At 39.7% G+C, this 24513-nt stretch overlaps 2 protein-coding genes across 2 annotated transcripts; one reads left to right on the top strand and one right to left on the bottom strand.

Moving 5' to 3' along the window:
- The first annotated feature begins 3198 nt into the window (after positions 1-3198).
- LOC132242186 (olfactory receptor 2AG1) lies at positions 3199-4247 on the top strand. Its single transcript, XM_059711098.1, has one exon. The coding sequence runs from the start codon at positions 3205-3207 to the stop codon at positions 4153-4155; it is 951 nt and encodes a 316-aa protein (XP_059567081.1). The 5' UTR covers positions 3199-3204; the 3' UTR covers positions 4156-4247.
- A 10731-nt stretch (positions 4248-14978) lies between these two features.
- On the bottom strand, positions 14979-15902 carry LOC132242189 (olfactory receptor 2D3-like). The gene has a single exon (XM_059711099.1). The coding sequence runs from the start codon at positions 15900-15902 to the stop codon at positions 14979-14981; it is 924 nt and encodes a 307-aa protein (XP_059567082.1).
- Between the last annotated feature and the right edge of the window lie 8611 nt (positions 15903-24513).

Here is a 24513-nt window from a genome sequence, read left to right on the forward strand (position 1 = left end):
GCTTGGGCTGCCATACAACATACCATAGACCAGGGTGCTGAAACAACAGAAACTTATTTTCTAACAGTCCTGAAAGCTGGAAGTTCAAGATCAAGGTGCTAGTAGGGTTGGTTCCTGGTGAAACCTTTCCTCCTGGCAAAGAGATGGCTGTCTTCTCACTCTCTGCCTTCACATGGGTTTTGACTGTGCAAGCATACCCCTGATAGCTCTTCCTCTTCTTATAAGGACAGCAGTCCTGCAGGATTAGAGCCCCATACTCATAACCTTATTTAAGCATAATATCCTCCTAAAGACCCTATCTCCAAATATAGACATATTGAAGGTTAAGGTTTCAACATACAGATTTTGCTGGGACACAATTCAGTCTATAACATATATTTTCCTGTTGAAAGACACTGAGTTTGTTCCTAGGTTTTCATTTTTATATTCAATGCTTCTATGAGCAAGAAGCATTGGGACTCATGAGCAAGAGTTTCTCTAAATCAGCATCAATAGAAGTGGAACTGCTGGCCCATGAGACATGCAAATGTTCAGATTCAGAAACTGGCACCAAAGTGTTTCCCAACACGGTTGCATCAAGTTTTACTCCCATCAGAAGTGTCTATGTATTCCCAAGACTCCACATCTTTACTACCAGTAGTTATCAAACACCTTCATTTTTACCAATCTGGTGAGCAGAAATGCTATCTTACCAAGGACTTTAACATTATTTCATTAATTGTAAAGAATTTTAATCATTTTATTCACAATTTGGTCCTATTTTCTGTAAAATGCCTATTTCATGCTATTCTCCATTTTCTGTTGCTTTGTATCTTTTAAAAATCTATTTGCAGACATTTTATGTGCATTTTTGATACAAAATCGTTGTAGATTATACATGTTGCAGATATATTCTTGTAGCTTATATCTTGTCATTTCACTTACTTTTGATAGACAAAAGTTTCAAATGTTAATGTAGTCTAATTCATCAATTTTTCCTTTCAATTTAGTATTTTTTGTGTCTTGTTCAAGATTCTTCTCTGCCCAAAGATCATAGAGATACTTTTCACTTATTGCTGTATTCCCTAAACCCTTTATTTCAACCCCTCTGTAAAATAAATAAATACAAATAACTTGGTTTTAAACCTTACAAAGGATTTACAAAATCCTTTATTAACTTGTATCTTAAATTTCTTAGATAAAGCACATAAATTGGTGATTTGGATAAAGACAAATTTAGTGAGAGGAGAGTGCAGGGATACTAGTCCAGGAAACATGCCCAAGAGGATTCATTAATATTCTGTTTCCTGGACCAGCATTTCCAGGGGAGGCCATTTCATCTAAGAAAATAAGTCCCTCTGAAGGTAGGGGTAGATTAGAGTAGAAGAGGTTGGGTCATGGGATAAGCAGACAGAGCAGCCTCCCCCAGGACAGGGCTCCAGCTCGCTGCTGGCCCCAGGGACAAGGAGGCCAGGCACGGCAGGGTCTCCCTTAGGCAGCTCCCAATATGTACTTCCTCCAGATTCCTGCTGCCTTCATCTTTGCTCTCAGATCATAGCACCAGTAAATGAACATCTGAGCAGCTAGACCCAAGAACTCAGTCTGACAACTGCTCCAAAACTGGATGGTTTCTTTACCTGGGAAACTGCATGACAGAGCAGTTTCTCCTAATTTTCCACAGGTGTGAGAGCAGCAAAGCCATCTTCTTGCTCCAAAGAAACTACTTGAGAACTGTATTAGCTCTCTGTCTGGGTCTACTGCGTCACTTAGAGAAGACCTGCTGAGGAACAGAAGGCACAGAAAGGCCTGATACCGACATTGGTCAGACTCCTCAGACTCTTCACCCAACTTAGCAAAAATGAAACCAATTGGATGCTGATAGAAAATCCCCGTCTTCCTTTCCTATTTCTACAGGAACATTCCTGACCTTAAAACAACAATAGGGCAGTCCGCATGGTCAGCCAGCTGGGTTTCTCACAGCCTGAGGTAAGAGTCATGATTCTTTTCTCAGGAAAGTGTGCAGCCTCCAGTTATGTTGCAAAACAAAGCCCAAGAACTAAGCTATTCTGTTTTTCATTTTCTCTAGTGCTTTGGGCTCTACAGTCCTTCCCAATACCCTCTATTCTTGGTGCGCTAACCAGGAAGTGGAATCAGTGACAATGATGAGGCTGTGCTATATGCCAGGCTTGGGTATCTTTTTCCTGACAAAGTATCAGTACCTGTCCTTAGATCCCATGGTCTTTGCTTGCCTCTGATAAGGTATACTTGCACCTATCTGATAACACATGCCTCCAGAGGTCCATCTAAGTGCAGATGATATGCCTTTCATATGCTCAAATACTTTTAACCATTAAAATCTTGTGGACTCAGACGAGGCCAATAAAAACAAGTAAATGTCAAAATACATATATACTCTCTTGTTGCCTATACCTTTCACCAGTTTTTCCAACATAAACACACTGATCTTCCTTGGCAGGGCCTCATCTGTTATCATATTTCTGAGTTCTTCCAGGTCACATTTTATCATGACTTGTTTTTAAAAAGCACCTATGTTTGCATTGATCCTAAAGGATTAACTCTAAAAGCAGTAGCAACTCAAACACACCATCTTCTAGTCTGGGATAGTCTTAAAGTCTTCTCTCTCAGTCAGGTGAGGTGACTAAAGTGGGCACACATTAGCTCTTCCAGTGAGGTTTGTACCTACAGCCTTGAGTGATGAAAACAAATGGACATAAATTATATGCAAAAAAGAAGTGAAAGTGCTTTATTCAAACCTATTTTTGTACCTGCTTTAGAATTTAATATTCACAGCAGGTCTAGGCAGAACACTAAGTGGGTATTTAAATCATTTATCTGACGTTATAAGATAGGTCCAAGGATAATCAAGGGCATGGAGGGACAGAATATAGCTTTCTATTAAGAGGGAGATGATTTAATCTTTCTGGAAGGATATATGTTCATGTTTGATGACTGAATAATATATTTATGTAGTGACCTCTTAACGTTTGGCTATTGCTGTGATACCTATTAGATGGTTCTTTATCAAAATACAATGAAAAGAGTCAGAAACTGAGAGATTAAGCGGTAAAGTCAGTTACCAGTGAATCTCATTGGATTCATGTTGGCCATCTAAGGGGCCTTTGATATTACAAAACTAAGGTATCATTTTAGCAAAATTTCTCCAAGAATCTATTTGGTTCTAGGAAACTGAAGAAACAGCACAGAATGGAGCACTGGAACTCCACCCTGGGAAGTGGCTTCATATTGATGGGGATTCTGAAAGACAGTGAGTCTCCTGAGCTGCTCTGTGCCATAATCACAATTCTGTACATGTTGGCTCTGACCAGCAATGGCCTGCTGCTCCTGGTCATCACTATGGACACCCGGCTCCACGTGCCCATGTACCTCCTGCTTGGGCAGCTCTCACTCATGGACCTCCTCTTCACGTCTGTTGTCACTCCCAAGGCCCTAGTGGATTTCCTTCGCAGTGAAAACACCATCTCCTTTGGGGGCTGTGCCCTTCAGATGTTTCTGGCACTGACTCTGGGTGGTGCAGAGGACCTCCTACTGGCCTTCATGGCCTATGACAGGTATGTGGCCATTTGTCATCCTCTGAACTACATGGTCCTCATGAGTACAAGGGTCTGCTGGCTCATGGTGGCCACATCCTGGATCCTTGCATCCCTGAGTGCCTTTGCATATACCATGTATACCATGCACTATCCCTTCTGCAAAGCCCGGATGATCAGGCACCTGCTTTGTGAGATCCCACCTCTGCTGAAGTTGGCCTGTGCAGATACCTCCAGATACGAGCTCATGGTGTATGTGATGGGTGTGACCTTCCTGATGCCCCCTCTTGTTGCTATCCTGGTCTCCTACACACTAATCTTATTCACTGTGCTCCACATGCCCTCAAATGAGGGGAGGCAGAAAGCCCTAGTCACCTGTTCTTCCCACCTGACTGTGGTCGGGATGTTCTATGGAGCTGCCACGTTCATGTACATCCTGCCCAGTTCTCTGCACAGCCCCAAGCAGGACAACATCATCTCCGTTTTCTACACAATTGTCACTCCAGCCCTGAACCCCCTCATCTACAGCCTGAGGAATAAGGAGGTCATGGGGGCCTTGAGGAGGGTCATGGGGAAATACATGCTGAGGACATACCCCACCTTCTAGGGAGGGATCATGGCTTGATTCTGAAATTTATTCGTCATCAAACTCAGATTTCTGAGAGAGTCAGATAATCACGATAGAAACACCACAGTGCAGAGTAGAACTTGACTTGTCAACTGCTCTTTTTTGGGGGGCTGGAGGGTGGGTAAGAGATCAATCGAAGGACTTGTATGCATGCATATAAGCATAACCAATAGACACAAGACACTGGGGGGTAGGGGAGGCCAGGGGAATGTCAAGGGGGGGGGGGAAGGAGACATATGTAATACTCTTTGTAATACTTTAAGCAATAAAACAAAATTTTAAAAAAAATAAATCTTCTTTCCGTGAGGCTACTTAGAAGGTATAAGTCATACCCTATTAAAAATGTACTCTGTATTTTCCCAGGTAACTACTACATTTAAAAGATCTAGGGGCCTTTGCCAACTGGGATGCGACATCTAACCTTGGGAGTCCAAACAGACCAAGATTAGCCCCAAAGAAAAGAAAGTTTCAAATGGAGGCCTAAGCAAGACTCAGACATCAGGGGAGGGAACCTTAAATTTATGCAAATTTTAGACTAACTGACCCTGTTAAAGATCATGTAGGCAGCCTCGTTTAATGCCCAAAGTAGTAGTAGTTTGCATGTGTTTGCTTCACGTTCACTCCCTTTTCCAAACATCAGCTATTATGGAAACTTCCCCACCTGCGCACTCCAACAGGTGATTTTTCTTTGTCTTTTTGTTTGTTTTTGGCATGGATGTTTTTATATTGCTCTAAATCCAAATATTACTGAAATGAATAAAATAAAAAGTTAAGGCAGCTCATCAGCAAGGTCCACGGTAAATAACTATGCTTTAACACAGACACAAAACAAAACTGCTTTCCCATTTTCTTAAGGTTGTCTTGAAATCTCCCTACAATTGCAAAGGGCTCATATGCTTAATGTGCGTGGATGTGTCTGTGTGTTTGTTCTGAAAAACAAGGGGTCAACATAATGAATTTATATTCATTTCCTGGTAGCTTAAGTATGCCTGCTACTACAATTTGTTTATAGGTTTGAAAACATTTAAACAAAAGTTGTGAGTTGTTTTGAAGCTTCAAAATAACATGGCTCATGTGAGTGGCAGAATTTTTTAGAATACTGCATTTTTTTTGCAAATTTGCTAACATTTTTTTTTCAATAATAAAACATTAGTCTATCTTTAACACTAAAAGTTCTTTTTCAAATATTAATAACATTAAGAATACTAGAAGTAGGCAAAAGCCAACTGAAATCTCCTTACAGAGAGAGAATCTCTACACATATTTAGATGCATTTCCTTCCCTTTTTAATGCAGGCATGCATTTTCCTGAGTTGCTTTGTGCATGTAAAATATTTTTTCGCCTATTAATATCTAGTGATTTTCCCCTCTGCATTATATGGTGGCAGCATAGAGCAGTGACAGAGAACCCGGGGTCAGGGTCAGAGTACCGGGCTTTGAATTCAGTACACCCCACACTTACATATGCAGCCGTCCCCCCAGCCCTTATTTGCAGTTTGGCTTTCTGCGGTTTCAGTTACCCAGGGTTAATCATGGCCTGAAAATATTTAAACGGAAAATCCCAGGAACAATTCATAAGTTTTAAACGGCACCCCATTGTGAGGAGCATGATGAAATCTCGCGCTGACCTTCCCAGGGCAAGAACCACGCCTTCCTCCAGCCTCTCCTCGCCGCACAGGCTCCACCAACTATTCACTGAGTAGCCCTCGCGGTGGTCAGATCGACCTCCTGATATCGCGATGCTGGTGCTCAAGTAATCCTCATTTTATTCGTTATGGCCCCAAAGCTCAAGAGTAGCGATTGTGGCAGTTTGGATATGCTAAAGAGAACCTGTAAAATGCTTCCTCTAAGTGAGAAGGTGCAAGTTCTCCAGGTAAGCAATATTATCCTCTCTCATCATCACGGGAAGCAGGGTGAGTACAGTACAATATGTTTTGAAAGAGAGACCACATTCACATAATTTTGATTACAGGTCATTGTTCTCTTTCATTATTAGTTGTTGTTGTTGTGAATCTCTGAGCCTAATTCACAGGGTTTGGTATTATCCAGTTTCAGACACCCACTGGGGGTCCTATCCCCTGAGAATAAGGGGGGACCACTGAATATAATTTTGAGCAAGTTACTTAAGCTCTCTGGACCTTAGTCTGCACATCTAATACTGTAATTTGGCAGTAATAGTAAGGCCCACTTCATAGTTACTGTGAGGATTAAATAAGTTCGTAGACATAAATGCAAGGCATTTTAGAACCTGGTGCCCTGGCTGAGTGGCTCAGTTGATTGGAACGGGGTCCTGTGCACCAAAAGGTTTCAGGTTTGATTCCTGGTCAGGGCATGTATCTACATTGTGCTTAGATCCCTGGTCAGGGCCCATCCAGGAGGCAACTGATTAATGTTGCTCTCTTACACCTCTCCCTCCACCCCTTTCCTCTCTCTCTAAAATCAATAAAAACATATCCTGGGGTGAGGATAGAAAAAAATAGAACAGCACATGGCATATAATGAGTATTTAATAAACCTTAACTCTTACATGAATAAATAGCCTTGAAAACACTTTTATGTGTTAACAAAATATTACATCATATGGATGCTTTGTAATAGAATTAGTTATTTCATCACTATAGTAAATTTAATAGTGATGGTGTGTGTGTGTATGTGTATGTATAAAAACAATGTTAATCTCTTAGGTGTATAAGTAATATTTTCCCCTTAGAATAAATTTTTGAGTAGAATTATTAGAATCAAGGTCAAATCTATGTAATATTCTTAATATAAAAAGATATCGATTTTTTAAAATGTTAAACATTTTGCATTTTTACCAGCAATATGTAAGTGTACTTTAACCCACCACACCTTTCCCATGTTAAATTTAACAAGTAAATAGTCTTTACTCTTTTATTAGGTTTAACATTTTAATCTATTGTTTTATTTTGCATAATTCATTTATTTAGAATATTTTTTATTGAGTTGTTGTTCTTTACAGATTAAGGATACCAACACTTTGTTATGTTTATGGTAAAAACTTTTTTTCAAATTTATTTGTTATTTGACTTTTTAGTATCTCCATGATAAGGATTTTTGGACAGAGAAGTATTAAAAATATTTGTGTTGTGAAATCTACCCACCTTACCTTGTTTTCTTTCAGTGATTTTACTGTTAGGATGTAATTTTCTATTCTACCTTTTGATGGCAATTTATATATTTTATTTTTCTTAATCATTTTACAATTTGCATTTAACTTTTATAATAAATTTATCTTGATATGGTAAGTTTTTAACTTTGTTGTCAAAGTTGCCTTTTCTATTGATATTTTAAAATAATCCTTCCCTTTTATGTTAACTTCTTCTATTTCTTTCATCACATATTATGTTCTCATAGACATAGTATTAAGCTACATTTCTTGGCTATTCAGTTCTAGCTCCATTCTCTTTACTCTTTCTGAAGATATTTGATTCTATTATCTGCTTCATAAAAACTCACAGGTAATTTGATTGTGAATATATTTGACAACAATAAATTGATGTGTAATTGGGGCTTTTTTTTTTTTTCAATATTCAGCCATGCCTTCCAGAACACAGCACACGACTGCACTTCTTGAACCCAGTCTCAGTTCCTTTCTTAAAGTGACTATTTCACACCTTTGGTCTCCACTGATGACCTTACTCCAGACTTCACTTGGAATAGAAAGGAAGTTTCTATTCCTATGGGGTAAGCAGGGGAAGGAAGGGAAATAAGAAAGGGCAGCCTCCTATCTTCACCTCTTCAAATCTTCCCTCTATATACTGCACATTCATGCCCTGCTTTCCCCCTCACAGCTGTCCATCAAAGGCTGATCCTCCACTAGTGATATAATTGACAAATATGCCTTTATGTATGTTAAAATTTAGTATATATTAGAGCAGCATTTGAAATTAGTGGAGAAAATGACTAGCCATGGTATTAGAACAAATAGTTAAATGTTTAGGGGGAAATGTATTATACTAACTCATGTATGTAAATTCTCCTAAAATAAATTCCAGATATTTTAACGATCTAATGGTTAAAAACAAAGTCCTAATGTCAGACTCCCCAATCCAGATTCATGTCCCTCTTGTTCCCCTGTATTTATGTGGGGCCATATGATTGAGTTTTAATAAGTGGCATGTGAGCAGATGTGATGTTTGTCGATCCAACTAGAATTTATATAAAATGAAACAAACTTCTACCTGTTGACCCACTAGATTTGAGAGTTATCTGTGAGAGCAGGGGTCAGCAAACATGTCCCTGGGGCTATGCTTTTTTTTTTACAAATGAAGTTTTGTTGGAACACATTTATTTTTGATTTGTCTGACTATTTCCCCACTACAGTGATAGAGTTGAGTAGTTGTGATGGAGACAGTATGGCCACAAAGACAAAAGTATTTATTATCTGGCCCTTTAAAGAAAAAGTTTGCTGATCCCTATACTATAGCAACTAGCTTTACCTTATATAAAGGAAAACTAGAACTATAAATAGAACATAGGAGAATATATATTATGGTCGGGGTGAGGAAAGCCTCTCTTAGTAAAAACAAAAACAAAAACCCTTTAGGTCAGTGGTTCTCAACCTTGGCTGCACATTAGAATCACCTGGGAATCTTTTTAAAATCCTGCTTTCTGGGCCTCACCCTCCGGAAATTCTGTTTCTTGTTACTAATGTTGTGGCCTCACCCCATACCAAAGAAACAATTTCCGGAGGATGAGGCCCAGAAATCAGGATTTTAAAAAGATTCCCAGGTGATTCTAATGTGCAGCAAAGATTGAGAACCACTGCTGTAGGTAGTCCTCCCTGCTTAGTCTCTGCCTTGCTGCCTCTTAACCCTAGCACACCTTTACCTGGTTAGCTCTATCACCTTTTGGTTTTCAACTTAGAAGTCACTTCCTTAGGAATGCATTCTGTATGCTTTCTAAAAAAAGTCTGTCATTCGTTATTCTGCTGTAATAATCTTTGCAAAGCTAAAAAAAAAAAAAGACAAAAAAAAAGAGACTGAATTGACAAGTTCTATAGTCCTTTATCAATACGTAAAACGCTGAGACATTTGAGAAATCTTTCCTGGAAGGCTTCTCCTTTCACCACTCTAACACATCTTTATTCAATTCTCCTCTGCTTCTCTGATTCTTAGGGCTCCAACCTTGATTGGCTACACTTCATCCACCTCGAAATACTTGTAACTCCAAGGTCCTGGCATAGATTCTTTCCCACTATCTTTCTCCAACATCACATCTCATCCAGGATTGCACTTCAGAATTACACTAGAATACTTTTACAAAACATATGTATTGCCTCCATCTTTGCCACCCTTGTGCTTGACAACAGGACCAGGCACTTGCATTTTAGTAGAATTCTTTCAAAATTGCAATGCATGCACTTAGTTTCCTGGATAAAAATTTTGGCACACTGCTGCACCGGCACGGCCAAGGGTGAACCCGAGTGAGGATGATGAAAGGCTTATAAAAGACAGACAAGAGAATAAAAAGCTGGGTCTCAGTGGGACACTGCTTCTGAGAGACAGTGACCACGCCCACAAGCCCTGTCTTTACTTTATAGCAGATTCCACGAGGCAAAGTAAGGGCGTGATCAAGTTGTTTACAACATTCTCGTGGGTTGCAGTCCCACTCCACTACATGCACCTCAACTCTATCACTCAGGCATGTGGGGCCATGTATTCGGGTCACAGGCTCAAGCTTACAACTATAGCTGTTGGCTATAATTGTGCTGGGAGGGCTCTGCCATCCAAGCTGGGACTTGCATGTGGCAATGAGAGGACTGTGCCCTCTCAAGTAGTCCAAGGCTTGAACCTGTCCAAAACACTGTGGCCGCGCCCCACAGCCCACATTCTTAGGTTTGTCAAACTCCACTTGCAGTAAACGTCTAAACAGATTTCTCCAGTCAATATCTCTCTTCTAAACTCTAGGTTTTTTCATTTATTCAAAATGATATTTCTTGAGCTATAACAGTGGATGGCACTATCCTACAAGTGGTAATACAAAAGTCAACAAAGGAGTCAGTCTTTATTGCCATAGAATTATAGTCTAGTGGAGGAGTCAGACATTAAGCAAGTAATTACATAATTACATAAAAGCCATTCCATTGCCTAAAAAGCAGTATAACACTTTTCATGTGCTTAAGAATCATCTGGGTCTTGTTACAAATTTAGGTTCCTGAGATCAATTGCCCTACCCCATCTTATCTTGAGAAATACTTTCAACAAAGCCATCCAAGAATCATTTCGAGTCATGATGTGCAAAACTATGGTCTACATCATAAATGCTTTACTACAGCACAAAAGTGTCCCATCCCTCCTTTTCTGAAAATTTTCTATCACTGTTATATAAATTCATCAATCTTCAGCATTTTCAGGATTATATGCTGGGCCAATTTGTTAGTGAAAGGACAGAACAGGATTGATAGCTGTGTCCTTAACCCCTCTTCCAAGAAAAAGCTGCAGAATGTATCAGTTACTCAGCCTGCCCTTATCTCGGCCAATGGGAAAGCGGGGGAAACTAGCCCAAGGCCAAAAGTATGCTGAACACCCCCCTGTCTTTGTGTAACCAGACCCTAACTGCACCCTGCCCTTGTGTCACTAGCCCCCAGCCCTCACTCAACCAACCGGAATCGGCCAAATCAGTGGTCAGAGTGCGCCCCCACCCCCCGACCCCAAGCCCTATAAATTCTTTGTTCTCTTGGGACTCGGGGCTCTCTCTTGCATCCAGTAATGGAGGCGGGGGGGGGGGGACCAAGCGAGCTTGAATAAAAGACTTTCTGCTTTTGCATCAGATTTGGTGCTCCCTGGTGGATTTTTGGGGGGTCTTGAAATCTGGGCATAATATTAGAATTAAATTCAAAGCATTTCTCAATTTAGACTCTGACTTACTTTTCAGCTTAATTTTTAAATTTTTAACCATTTTTTATTTTTCAATTACAGTTAACATACATTATGTTACAGTTACTATACATTATATTAGTTTCAGGTGTACAACCCATTGATTAGACATTTATATGCCTTATGAAGTGATCACCCCAATAAGCCTAGTGCCTACCTGACACCATACATAGTAATTACAATATTATTGACTATATTCCCCATGCTGTACTTTACATCCCCATAACTATTCTGTAACTACCAAATTGGACTTCTTAATCCCTTCACCTTTTTCACCCATCCTCCTAATTCCCCTCCTCTCTGGCAAGTACCAAAATGTCTCTGTATCTCTGAGTCTGTTTCTGTTCTGCTTGTTTGTTTATTCTGTTTTTTAGATTCCACATATGGCATTTGTGGGATGTCAGTCTTTCCCTGACATCCTTTTATTTCACTCAGAATAAAACCTTCTAAGTTTATCCATGTTGTTGCAGATAGCAAGATTTCATTCTTTTTTATGGCTAAGTCATATTCCATTGTATATATGTGCCACTTCTTTATCCATTCACCTATTGACACTTAGGTTGCTTCCATATCCTGGCTGTTGTAAATAATATTGCAGTGAACATATGGATGCATATGTGCTTTCATTTCAGTGTTTTGGCTTTCTTTGGATAAATACTCAGAGGTGAAATTGCTGAGTCCTTTTTTGTGTCTTGTTATAACCTTTGTTTTAAAGTCTATTTTGTCTGGTATAAGTATTGCTACCCCAGTGTTTTTTGCTTGTTTCCATTTTCATGAAATGTTTTATTTCCATTCCTTTACTTTCAGTCTGTGCCTCTTTCAATCTGAAGAGAGTCTCTTGGAGACAGCATATGTAAAGGTCTTGTTTTGTTATCCATTCAGCCACTGTATGTCTTTTGATCAGAAAATTTAATCCATTTTCATTTAAAGCAATTGTTAATAGGTATGTATTTATTGCCCTTTTATTTTTATCATTTTTCTTGTTGTAATTAAAGAAGACCATTTAATATTTTTTGTAATACTAGTTTGATGATGATAAACCCCTTTAGCTTTTTCTTGTCTGAGAAGCTCTTTATATGCCCTTCTATTCTAAATAACTTTGCTGACTAGAGTAATCTTGGTTGTAGGTCCTTGTTTTCATCATTTATTTCTTGCCAGTCCTTCTGGCCTGCAAAGTTTCTGTTGATAAATTAGCTGACAGTCTTATGGGAGCTCCCTTGTAGGTAACTAACTGCTTTTCTCTTGCTGCTTTTAAAACTCTCTCTTTGTCTTTAACCTTTGGCATTATAATTATGATGTGTCTGGTTTAGGCCCCTTTGGTTTCATCTTGTTTGTGTCTCTGCACTTCCTGGACTTGTATATCTATTTACTTGACCAGGTTAGGGGAATGTTTGTCATTATTTTTTCAAATAGGTTTTCAATTCCTTGTTCTCTCTCTTCTCCTTCTGCTATCCCCATGATGTGAATGTTGGTACATCTCATGCTGTAATAGAGGCTCCTTAACATTACCCTGATTTTTTTAAAAATTCTTTTTTCTTTTGGTGTTCTAATTGAGTGTTTTCTGCTACCTTATTTTCCAAATTGCTTATTTGATCCTCTGTTAATCTACTCTATTGTTGATTCCCTGTAATGTATTCTTCATTGCATTTCTTTATTTCTTACTGTTTTTTTCTTGTTTTCTAGTTCTGTTTCTATGTTTTCTAGCCCTTTGTTGAAGTATGTACTAAGTTCATCTACTCTTCCCCTAAGTTCATTGAGCATCCTTATAACCAGTGTTTTGAACTCTGCATCTGGTGATTACTTGTCTCCATTTTATTTATTTTTTTCTAGAGTTTTGATCTGTTCTTTCATTTGGGACATGTTTTCTTTTTTTGGCTCCTCAGTTTGGCAGCCTCCTTGTATTTGTTTCTATATATTAGGTAGAGCTGCTATGTCTCCCAGTCTTGGTAGAGTGGCCTTATGTAGTAGGTGTCCTGTAGGGTTCAGTCACTTGAGCTGGTTGCTCCAGGTGCATGCTCACCCCCCACCAGTATGGGCTGCGTGCATTCTCCTATAGTAGTTGAGCCCTAATCGTTGTTGGTACATCAATGGGATGGATTTATCCCCAGGTCAACCAGCTGAGAGACAACTGTGAAGGATTTGCTGTACAGGGGCCAACCCCACAGAACAGGACTTACTTTAGCAGGGCTCTGGTGCCCACCATGTCTACCCCTTGAGTATGTTGCTTGTGGAGGTGCTTCAGCAATAGGGGCACTGGCTTTGATACCTCCCAGGAGGTGCAGGCCAAGGTCAGCCACCACTTGTGCCCTGCTTGGGGACACCCAGCATGAGCTACAGAGCAACTTCTACTTATGCTGGGCTTAGAGGTGCCCAGGAGAGGCCAAACTGTGAACCAAGGCCAGCTGCTACTAGTGCTGAGCCTGGAGCCACTTAGCAAGAAGTATGGGGTACATGAAGGCCAGATGCTGCTTGTTTGAGAGATTTTTAGTAAAGTCCAAAGCATGAGCTAAGACAGGCTGTTTGTATGAAAAAGCCACTGGAAACAGCTTGGGTGGGCCTGCAAGTTGAGTGGGGTGGGATCTCAGTCCAAGGGCAGGGCAAACTGTTTTAGCCAGGTTGATGGAGACTCAGATAGCACCCAACTGTACCTTCAGGGTTGGCCTCAGCAAATGAACAATGGCTTCTACCAGCACTTCTCTCTGGGAGAAAGCTGCTCCCTCCAGCCCTTGCTCTCTGATGCCACACAATTCAGTTCCTTTCTGTATGGCATCTTTTGAGCTGCTGCCCTAGTGCTGGAGCTCAGAGAGCATGAGTCTGTGAGGGCTTTTAAGTGGAACACCTGGGACTCTGGCAGCATTTTGTCTCACTCAGCCAAAATCTCTACTGGTATTTGCAGCCGGAGGTTATGAAGACTTCTCGTGCAGGGGCTGGAAACCTGGGATGGAGGCCTGGTGTGGGGCTGGGATCATTTGCTTATCAGGGCACATCTAGACCACTGATATAACCCTCCCAGTTTTTAGCTACTACACGTGGGTATTTGACCAGCCTAGTCTGCAACTCTTCTCTTCCTACTAATCTCCACGTGGCTGTTTCTTTATTTTTTAGTTATAAGACTTCATGCAGTTCTCAATGATGATTGTTTTGTACTTTAGTTCTAATTTAATTTTTATGTGGTTGTGAGAGGATGTGAGCACCACATTTACTTATGCTGCCATCTTGACTGGACCCTTTTCAGCTTGTATTCACAATTTTCCTAATGTTATGCATAATCTTAAAACAGTTATACCATTTGTTATTCCTTAAATGTATTCTCTTTTAAATTTAATAAATTATTAAATTTCTGAAATATAATACCATGTTAGAAATATAATACCATGAAAACTTTTTAATTCATGTTTCCAGTTTCTTGAAATATACCCGGGATATATAATAAGCATTCAAAATATATTTAATGAGTTCATGCAAGAATGAAGGAAATGACTCCATTTGCCAGAAATGCATTATTGTATTTGTGATAGTTTTATTTATTTATTTGGTTCTTTGTTGTTTTTTTATATATAGTTGTATGTCTACTTGTTTTAATTTGCTTATTAGCTTAGATGGGCTTGGAGAGTAGTGACTGTTTGTTTATCTGCATTTTATTTCTTTCCTTCCTTCCATCCTTCCTTCTTTCCTTTCTTTTTACTTCCTTTCCCTCCTTTTTTTCCTTTTGATAATTCTTTCCTATGTCTATCAAGACACCTTGTTTTGAATAGGTAATTTGTTGAATTTATCTAAGAAGAGATAGGAGAAGAAAGAAAAAAGGGGAGGGATGGAATGAAATAGGACAAGTTCACCACAAAATCACTTTTCTCTATATTTCTAAAATTGTTATCAGAACCAGAGATCCCCACCTTCAATAAGACTATTTTGCAGTCACTCTCCTAAGAGCCCCTTTGACATCCTTGTTCCTCAGACTGTAAATGATGGGGTTCAGCATGGGTGTCACTGCAGAATAGAAGACAGAGATCATTTTATCCCTTTCATTCATTATCTTGGAGTTAGGCCTCATGTAGGCAAATATTGCTGAGCCATAGAAGAGGACAACAACAATGAGATGGGAGCCACAGGTAGAGAAAGCCTTGAGCCTCCCCTCCCCAGACTGCATCTGGATCACAGTGGAGATAATATTCCAGTAGGAGACAAGGATCAGGGAGACAGGAGCTAAGAGGATGACCACACCCATTGCAAAGATGGCCATTTCCGTGCTGTAGGTATCTGCTGAAGCCAGCTTCAGTAGTGCAGGAGGTTCACAAAAAAAATGGTTAATGATATTGTTCCCTCGGTAGGGCAGACGCAATGTGAATGTGGTGTCCACCAGAGACACAAATGCTCCACTGGCCCAGGACCCTGTAGCCAGCTGGACACATACCCAATGTGTCATGATGGTGGAGTAATGCAGGGGCTTGCAGACAGCCACATACCGGTCATAGGACATCACTGCCAGCAGAGCACACTCTGTACACCCAACCAGCAGTAAAACAGCTATTTGTGTTGAGCACCCAACAAAGGAAATGGTTTTCCTCTTTACCAGGAAGTGGACTAGCACCTGCGGGACTGTAGTGGTGGAAAAACAGAGATCAGCAAAAGACAGGTTTCTGAGGAAAAAATACATGGGCGTGTGGAGTCTGGAGTCCATGTGAGTGAGCACAATGATGAGCAGGTTTCCCAGCACAGTCAGCAGGTAGATGATCAGAAAAAGGAAGAAGAGCAGGACTTGTGTCTGTGGATCCTGTGAAAGGCCCAGGAAGATAAATTCAGTCACATAGGTTTGGTTTTCTTCTCCCATGAATATTTATATTACTGTTTATAGGAAGCACCAAGAAAAGAAACGTATCAGTTATTTTTTTAAAATCTGAGTAACTTAGATGTTTTATAAACAGTATGTAAAACTACGCTATTGATCTTCATTCTTAACAGCTTCCATATGTCAGAAGAGAGTTCTCTTTTTGCACAGTAGTTCTGACAATTGAAACATATTTTTGATTTTCTCTCTTCCTGAATTTTTTATTAGCACCAGAGGGGCATAAATGAGCCTGCATATGCTATAGGACCAAACCTTGGTTGGGCTACACATAGTCCTGAGAAGACTATATCGTGTTCACAGTGCATCCTTCCTTTAATGTAGGTTTGAGAATCAAATAAATTGATATTGCTTTAAGCCAGTTAGATTTTTATGCAGTAAACTGTCTGATAATATTTATGAAGGCTGATTTTTTTTCATCATATTTACAAAATAATCCCAAAGAAACACTCTGAGCAAGGAATGGAATTTAAAGGAAGATATAGTAGTCTGTAATCTTGGTCCTTAACCAAATTCTTCTGTCATTTGTTTTCAATGCGAAGAGGGTGCTGAGGAACATCAATAAAAACAGCTGCTTCATTGGTCATTGCATTTAGTAGCGTCTTTTAAATGTGCCCTCATCTGTCCTTCACACTTGTATAAGACCCTTGGCATTAATAGTACTAAATATCATGTATTGGGCACTTTTCTGGTGCCAATAATTATTAATATTTATTTTACATTCTTTTTATTTTACATCCTCTTTAAATTCATATGAAATAGTTATTGTTGTTCACAGTATACAGATGATAAAACAAAGGCTCAGAGAAATTTTCAAACTGGTTCCTCCCAGTGGTTCTCAACCTTGGCTGCACGTGAGAATCACCTGGGAATCTTTTTAAAATCCTGATTCCTGGGCCTCATCCTCTGGAAATTCTGTTTCTTTGTTATGGGTTGAGGCCACAACACTAGTAACAAAGAAACACAATTTCCGGAGGATGAGGCCCAGAAATCAGGATTTTAAAAAGATTCCCAGGTGATTCTAATGGGCAGCCAAGGCTGAGAACCACTGCTCTAAGCCTTCCTCACTTGTTCTGCACCCTGCAATTCTTTTTCTTTCTTATTCAGAAACTGGTTGTAGAAGAGGTTAAACTTTCACCTAATTCTCTATGCTTATTCCCCACACTCACTCCTTGAAGACAAGCCCACAGACATTCTCAATTTTAAGGGTTTTCGAGCTAATCTGCTATGACAGAGCTCTCTGTAGGCACAAAAATAACAGTCAGACATATTTTAACAGATATTTTAAAACTTTTTTGAGGGGTCTTGCCCATGACAATAGAAAAAAGAAACAAATATTAAGAAAGGTGATAGCTGAAACAGGTTTGGCTCAGTGGATAGAGCATCGGCCTGCGGACTGAAGGGTCCCGGGTTCGATTCCGGTCAAGGGCATGTACCTGGGTTGCGGGCACATCCCCAATAGGAGATGTGCAGAAGGCAGCTGATCGATGTTTCTCTCATCGATGTTTCTAACTCTCTATCTCTCTCCCTTCCTCTCTGTAAAAAATCAATAGAATGTATTTAAAAAAAAAAAAAAGAAAGGTGATAAAGATTATTTGAAGACAATCTGATTGTATATCTTTTTAAAAATTAAAAAGAGCCAAAACCGGTTTGGCTCAGTGGATAGAGCATCAGCCTGCGGACTGAAGGGTCCCAGGTTCGATTCCGGTCAAGGGCATGTACCTGGGTTGCGGGCACATCCCCAGTAGGAGATGTGCAGGAGGCAGCTGATCGATGTTTCTCTCTCATCGATGTTTCTAACTCTCTATCTCTCTCCCTTCCTCTCTGTAAAAAATCAATAAAATATATTTAAAAAAAAAATTAAAAAGAGCCAATTTCAAGCCTTTGGCAACTGATAAGAAATATGATCTGGTGCAAGATGAAGTAATTGACAAATAAAAAATAAGATTTTTATTCAGTGGATACCACTGTAAACAAAATTAAAAAATAAAATAAATCTGAGAAAATATTTAACAGAAAAAAAATTTATTACTGACATATAAAGACCTCTTAAAATCAATAATGAAAGACATAGAACACATTCCAAAAAGTGGGCAAAGGATTTAATTATCCAGTTCACAAAAAAATAAGTAAAACTGAATAATAAACATGAAACAAAAACATGCATATTAAAACAACAAATGAGATTTATTTGCCTTTTAGGTAAAACTTAAAATGCTGTTCCACCCAAGTTTGATGACAGGTTAGTAAGTGAAAAGCTAACCATCAGATTCTATGTGTGATTTGTTACTTTAATCTTTTAATCTATGTGTGAATGGGTGTGTATTTATGTGTACCTGTGTATTTGGAGTGTGTGTGTATTTCCAGAGACATTTCTCCTGCAGTGAGAGTCCACTGAGCATGGACTGCCTCATTTGTAAGGAGAGAGCATACATAGCTCACTGATTGGAACTCTGCAGCTAAACTGAAGGGCTTGGAACCTGGTTTCTAATTAATGGATGACCAACAGCAAATTACTTAGCTTTTCTGTGGCTAGCTTTCCTCATCTGTAAAATGGTGACGTAAGTAATACATATCCTGTAGTGTTTAGAGATTAAATAAAATGTAAACCACTTAAGGAATTTAGGACAGTAAAGGCTAGCTCATAATATTATATAATATTTCATATAATAATGAGATCATGATCTAGAAGTAACTGCAAGACTGGGAAAATAGTTGTTACAGTCAAAGCATGGTAACACATGGCTGCTGTGTTTGACTGAGGAAAATGCTTATTCTCACTATTTTTAACCTTTGCGTTCTTTTGCTCTTTGTTCATTCTTGGGTACTAGCCCTGTGTTGCTAGCAAAATTCAATGCGAAGACCAAATATCATAGGGAATACAGTGTCTTTTAAATATGGGATTAAATATTTGTCTCCCTGGACTGAATTGCTTCTTCAGGTAGTAAATCGTATATCACTTATCTCTATTATCTGTATAGCAATATACATAGAAGGGGTTTCAAAGTGAGTTGAATAAATAGACTCATGCCAACACTTCACACTAACACATTCACTCTCTCAAGAGAAATGTAAGTGAGAAAAGGGTACTATGTTGGCTATTGAGATATAAATTCTGATCTGAGGTTGGAAGGATCTTGGTTTAGAAAATCCCAGGATTGAGACTTTGTTTCTAGGTGCTCTCACTCCTGAGAGCATGCTCACACCTTTCCCCTCCCTTCACCTTCCCCTTCCACCTCCCTGCCCAGACACCTTACCATTAGCTTCCTCATCCCCAAGCTCCAAGGGCCCTTCCTTTACTTCTATAGCTTGTTTCCTAAGCCCATTTCTTCTGGAAATTACTTTTTCTACCTCTGTGATTTACCAAATAAGTGACCTCTTACAAACAAACAAACAAAAAACTCCCAGGAATGATCACCAGGTTAAAGAGAGTGAATGATCTGACTATCAGTGGCATCCAAATGAAGGGTGAGTTCGGTGTGACGGGGGACAGACACCAGGATCTGGGTATGCCTGCACACACAGGTTAGCATGCTCACACGGCCTTGTGTGGCCATCCAGGGATGTCTGACCACAAGAAGATCCTGTCTGTGAACCCTGGGGTAGAAAGTTCAGGTTTTATCCATCCTGCCTGTTCTCCCTGTCCAAACCCAAGTGACTAAAAGGAATGAGGAAGAAATCCCTGGATGGAGAGCATTGAGACAACAAGAGGCAGAAGAGAATCTGGCAGGTTAGTTCTTAGTGCAAAAGAAGAGGCAGTAAGTGTCCACAGTCCTTGCAGGCACTCTCCTATCCCTGATCAATAGCTCAGTCCTCCTCAGAGAAGCTGTGGAACAGGATTCATGAGGCTGTTACTCAGAAGCAGCAAAAAAGAACACATATTCTCTGCAGAAAACAAATGGAAAAGAGAGGGGCAGGAAAATGTAAGACAGAGCCTACTCCAAATGAACAGAATCAAGATTTCAGACTCTCTCAAAAGATTAATTCCCCCTAATCATCCTACCCACTCACCTGGCAGACTGGCAGGAGACAAACACAGGAAAACGGGGTCAGTGATGAAGAGGTAAGTTAATGGATGAAGGAAGGTGTGGTTTCTGCAGTTTGCTTATTCATATCCCAATAGGCAGACTCTACTGCTGTTTACCAAATATACTGACATCATCTGGGCTGAGTCTTATTCTATCCCAAACCAAGGAGCACCATTTTATTAAAATCCCCAAGGAACCAGGCTGGAGGATTTTCCTAGAAAGAAGTCTTTAAACCTGAGGTCCTAAGAGCCATTGTTAACAGGGCATCCCCTGGAGCAATCAGCGCTATTAACTTTTTCTAAACCTTTCTACAATGAGAGATACCCTGGGGCCTTTTTTTAATTTCTATCACAAAGTAAAATACCTGAATGTTATCTGATGCTACTATCTCTCAAATCATTCTAAGGACTTCTGGAGTCTCTAAGTACTTTGTCAGAATTTTTTAAAATAATGTTTCAATAATGATGCTAACACAAAAGGCAGCTGACATCAGTATATTCTGCATTGTCTGGACGAAGCCAGGGGATTTCAAAACTCTTGTCTGCAATTGTACTCAAAGTGCTTTAATTACTAATGGGGAAAATTCTTGATTTTCCCACGAAACTCCCCCCTTTTTGAGTCTTTCCCATTATCCACAGAATTGCTCAGGTCAAAGACATAGCAGGAATATTTCATTTCTCTCTTTTTTCATCTTGTACATGCTATCTACCCACATGTCTTACCATCTTCTCTGCTTCCCACTTCTACACCCAGTTAAGATGGTCGTCTCTCCCCTGGGCTACTTCCCAGTCCTTCTGATTGCTTTTCTTGCTTCCATGCTTTTTTACCTACTATCCATTCTCCACACAATGACTCAAAGTGACTTTTTAAAATTACAATATCCAGAAAAAAATAAAATAAAATAAAATTATAATATCCGGATGGCTTTCTATTGAACATAAAATAGAACCAATCACCTCTTTGGGATTTCCAAGGCTACAGCCTTAGGTTGAACTGTATCATCCAAAAATATATGTCCACTTGGAACCTCAGAATGTGACCTTATTTGGAATAAAGGTCTGTGAAGATGTAATTAAGGGAAATCTCAAGACAAGATCATCCTGGAAGAGGGTGGACCCTAAACCCAGTGACAGATGTCCTTTTAAGATGAGGGGAAGACACAGGAACAGAGGAAAGAGGACACTGTGAAGAAAGAGGTGGAGCTTGGACTTGTGCTGCCATAAGCCAAGGAATACAAGAACTGGAACGTACAATGAAGGCTGAGAGCACAGTGTACAGACACCTTGATGTTAGACTTTTGGCCTCTAGAACTATGAATTTCTGTTGTTTTGAGCCACAGAGTTTGTGATAATTTATTATGGCAGCCCTAGGAAATGGATGCAAAGATCCCACTTTGGCCTTTGGCTGTTTCTGTAATCTCATTCATTGCCACTCTCCCAGTCACTCATCAGCTTCCAATCACTCTGACCTTTCTCTGTCCTGATCTCAAAAAGGTCATTCTGATCCAAGCCGTTTAGACTCTGTTCTGTCTGCCTGGACCCTCTTCCCCCAAATCTCTCCGTGGTTGGTTCTTTCTTTTCAACTTTCTTGTCACAGCACAAACATTAATTTCTCCTTTAATTGAAATGTCAACTTCTCAGAAAGGCCTTTCCTGGCCACCTGCTTAAAATGGCAACCCACCCTTCCTTGCTTTTATTTTTCTCATAGCACTTATTACTATCAGATATATTATGTGATTTATTTTCACCTTCTTCTAAAATGTAAGTCTATGGGGATAGGAATTTTGAACTTCTTTCATTGCAATATATATTCAGCATCTAGAAGAGTTCTCAGTAAATATTTAGTTAATAAATGAACTCAAATTGTGCTATTGAAATCAATATCCTATGAGTAGATCTAATACAAAGTAAGAGTATTAAAACCTGTGGCATAAAAAAAGAAAAGTTATTTCCTTTGAAAACTGAAAACTATTTGCTTTAGAAAACAAGGTAGTTCTGAGAATGTGGTGACTTTAGTAGCTTGTTAGTTTCTCTATTGATGTAATTCATCTAGCCTCTGCTGCATAGTCATTAATATAGTGTGGCATCCAGTCAGAGACTGGTGTTTTCATTTACAAATATCTGTCAGTATCTGTGTTTTCTTACTCTGTTGACTCCACCATTTTCCTGTTGAGGTCAGTTATATTGTTTTTATATAAATCAAAGGTCATTTCCAGTTATGTGATATGACTTCCCTGTTACTTAATGGCCAGCAAAGAGGAAGTAGAAAGGTGAGCTTCTGTTTGAATGGTCGTGATGAGACAGGATAGTTAAATGTTAGGAAATTTTTTGACTAGTGGGAAAGGGGAAAACAGATGGTTAGACAAATAGGGCCAAACAATTCAAGCAATTTACAGCCAGCTAGTGAATCACAAGACCTTATCTTCCCTAACTAAGGATACCAGAGAGCAAATGGTTTATACCTCTCCTCCTTAAATGACCCTAGTCAGGGAGATAGATAACAGAGACCCAATTAGTGTCATTAGTGCCAGCCAAACTGAAGGATGGATGAAGTCAGAGAGATAAGTAACAACAACAAGACAATTGGAACAAAACAAATCCAAGGTAGAGGCGAAGCTTTCCAGAAAATGACCTTTGTTCCTTTATGTGCTAATTTTGGTACATCAATATATTAAAAACACACCTGGAAAGCTGATGGATATTCTGCTGAAACACTCCCCTAAGATCTCCTCTAAGATTTCCACCTGCAAAGGATATTAAAAAAAAAAAAAAAAAGCTTCAAGACAAAAACAAAACAAACAAACAAAAACCAGCACAGCCACCTCAGGAGAAAGCTCACCTGTGAACTTTCTCCTACACTCAAGTGTCCCCAAGAGACTTGCAACCAGGGGAGCCACAGGCCTCAGCAGCTTGTTCCTGGCTAACCTCCTGAACCTGTATCCAAGGCCTCTTTTCCCTGACTTTTCAATGAGTTAACCACAGCCCCACCCTGGCTCACTCCTGTCACTCTGACTTTTACTTCTCAGTGAGCTAACCACAGCTCTGCCTTAGCTCACTTAATATTTGTAGAAAGCCAAAGCAGCCCCACCTAGGTTCTCTCCTGTTGCTTTTTCCATCCCTAGACCTCCCTTGTTTCACTGTCCCCAGCTTTAATAAACGTCTATTCAAAATCACTTGGACGGCTGTTGTGAAATCTTTCCTGCACAAAGAATCCACACACTTCAGGCCTGTCCCTTTCTGGTGACAGTGAGGCAGTGGCATGTCTAAAAGAAGTTGCTGGTATTTATAATATAGCTTCTCAAAGAAGCTTTAGTGCACGACCAGTTTTTTTTCTTGTATAGATGCGTACTAGTCCACATAATCTGAAAACAATGCACATCACATGTACATAGTGGATCTAGTTTTGCCCACAGTTATTCTCCCATGCAGAATCATTCTATACATGATGCATGCAATTCGGCAAGGGTATCATCATAGAATTAATAGCATTATCTCCTCAGAACAGGCCATAGACATTGAAGCTGCAGCAGCCAGAAGCCAACATGGCAATCCTGACTTTCCTCAGGGCCTTCTCATTTTCTGTGACTCATGCCTTCACCCACAATCTGTTTGCAGAAGCCTTAAGAGAAGGTCATGAAGTAAGAGTAGAATTTCAAGTTGAGATGGTTCCCAGGAAAAAATAAATTGCTCCCATACTCTTTTCACTTTGGGGAAGGAGGCTTTGGCTATGGTAAACATCACTATCTTTATATGACAGAATCCCTACAAAAACCTCCATGGCAGATGAGGTGAGACAAGTCAGGGGATATATGTAATGAAGCACAAAATAATGGAATATGTTTGTGTCATTGGACTTCTGCTAGGAAAAATGAAGAATGGGCAGAAATGGGCAAGACAGTGATGGTCCCAGCTATGCTTTTCATGCTTACAGGCCCTGCAACCAGGAATTGGAATTGGTAGTATTTCTAAACACCAATAAAATATTGGGTTAGTTTCACTTAATACCTGGAGTTCAACTTTTAGTTGAGGGTTGGGGAGGGGCAGTATACATGCTGAATGTTGGTGAAAAGCTACAGGTAGGTCACTGGTGGTGCTTCTACTGTAACAAAGGGTTATATCGCTAATTAGAAAAGAACAAAGGGGCCATTTCACCCCACAGAAGAATACCCAACTTCTGGGGTTCCTTCTCATATGTCAGCCATTCTCTTTCACTTCCCCCAAAAGAGAACTTAATGGGTCCTGGCAAAAGCAAGCCTGCAGAAGAGGGGAGAACATGTCTGAGGGGAAACAGCTGTGTCACAGGAGTTTCTGACCTGAAAGTTCTGATGTAGGCAGGTTGTTTCTCATTCTAGTTTCCTCAAACCTGCAATTGTTCTTGGAGCGAAGCAGTGTGTGATATATGAAAGATGTTTGCTGGAATCCCACTCATTATTGTCTATGCCAACAGCTCCCCCATGTGTGCCTGAATTGGCAACAGCAGTATTTTGTGACTCTACAGAATAAAAAATAAGATTCCATATCAGAGCTTCAAAGTATCATTGATATTTTCTCACAGGAAATGAAGCATCT

The sequence above is a fragment of the Myotis daubentonii genome, chromosome 9, assembly GCF_963259705.1.
Source record: "Myotis daubentonii chromosome 9, mMyoDau2.1, whole genome shotgun sequence".
NCBI lineage: Eukaryota > Metazoa > Chordata > Mammalia > Chiroptera > Vespertilionidae > Myotis > Myotis daubentonii.

What these genes read in the sequence shown, in the direction of transcription:
- LOC132242186 (XM_059711098.1), top strand. Translation starts at nt 3,205, where the DNA reads ATGGAGCACTGGAACTCCACCCTGGGAAGTGGCTTCATATTGATGGGG.
- LOC132242189 (XM_059711099.1), bottom strand. Translation starts at nt 15,902, where the DNA reads ATGGGAGAAGAAAACCAAACCTATGTGACTGAATTTATCTTCCTGGGC.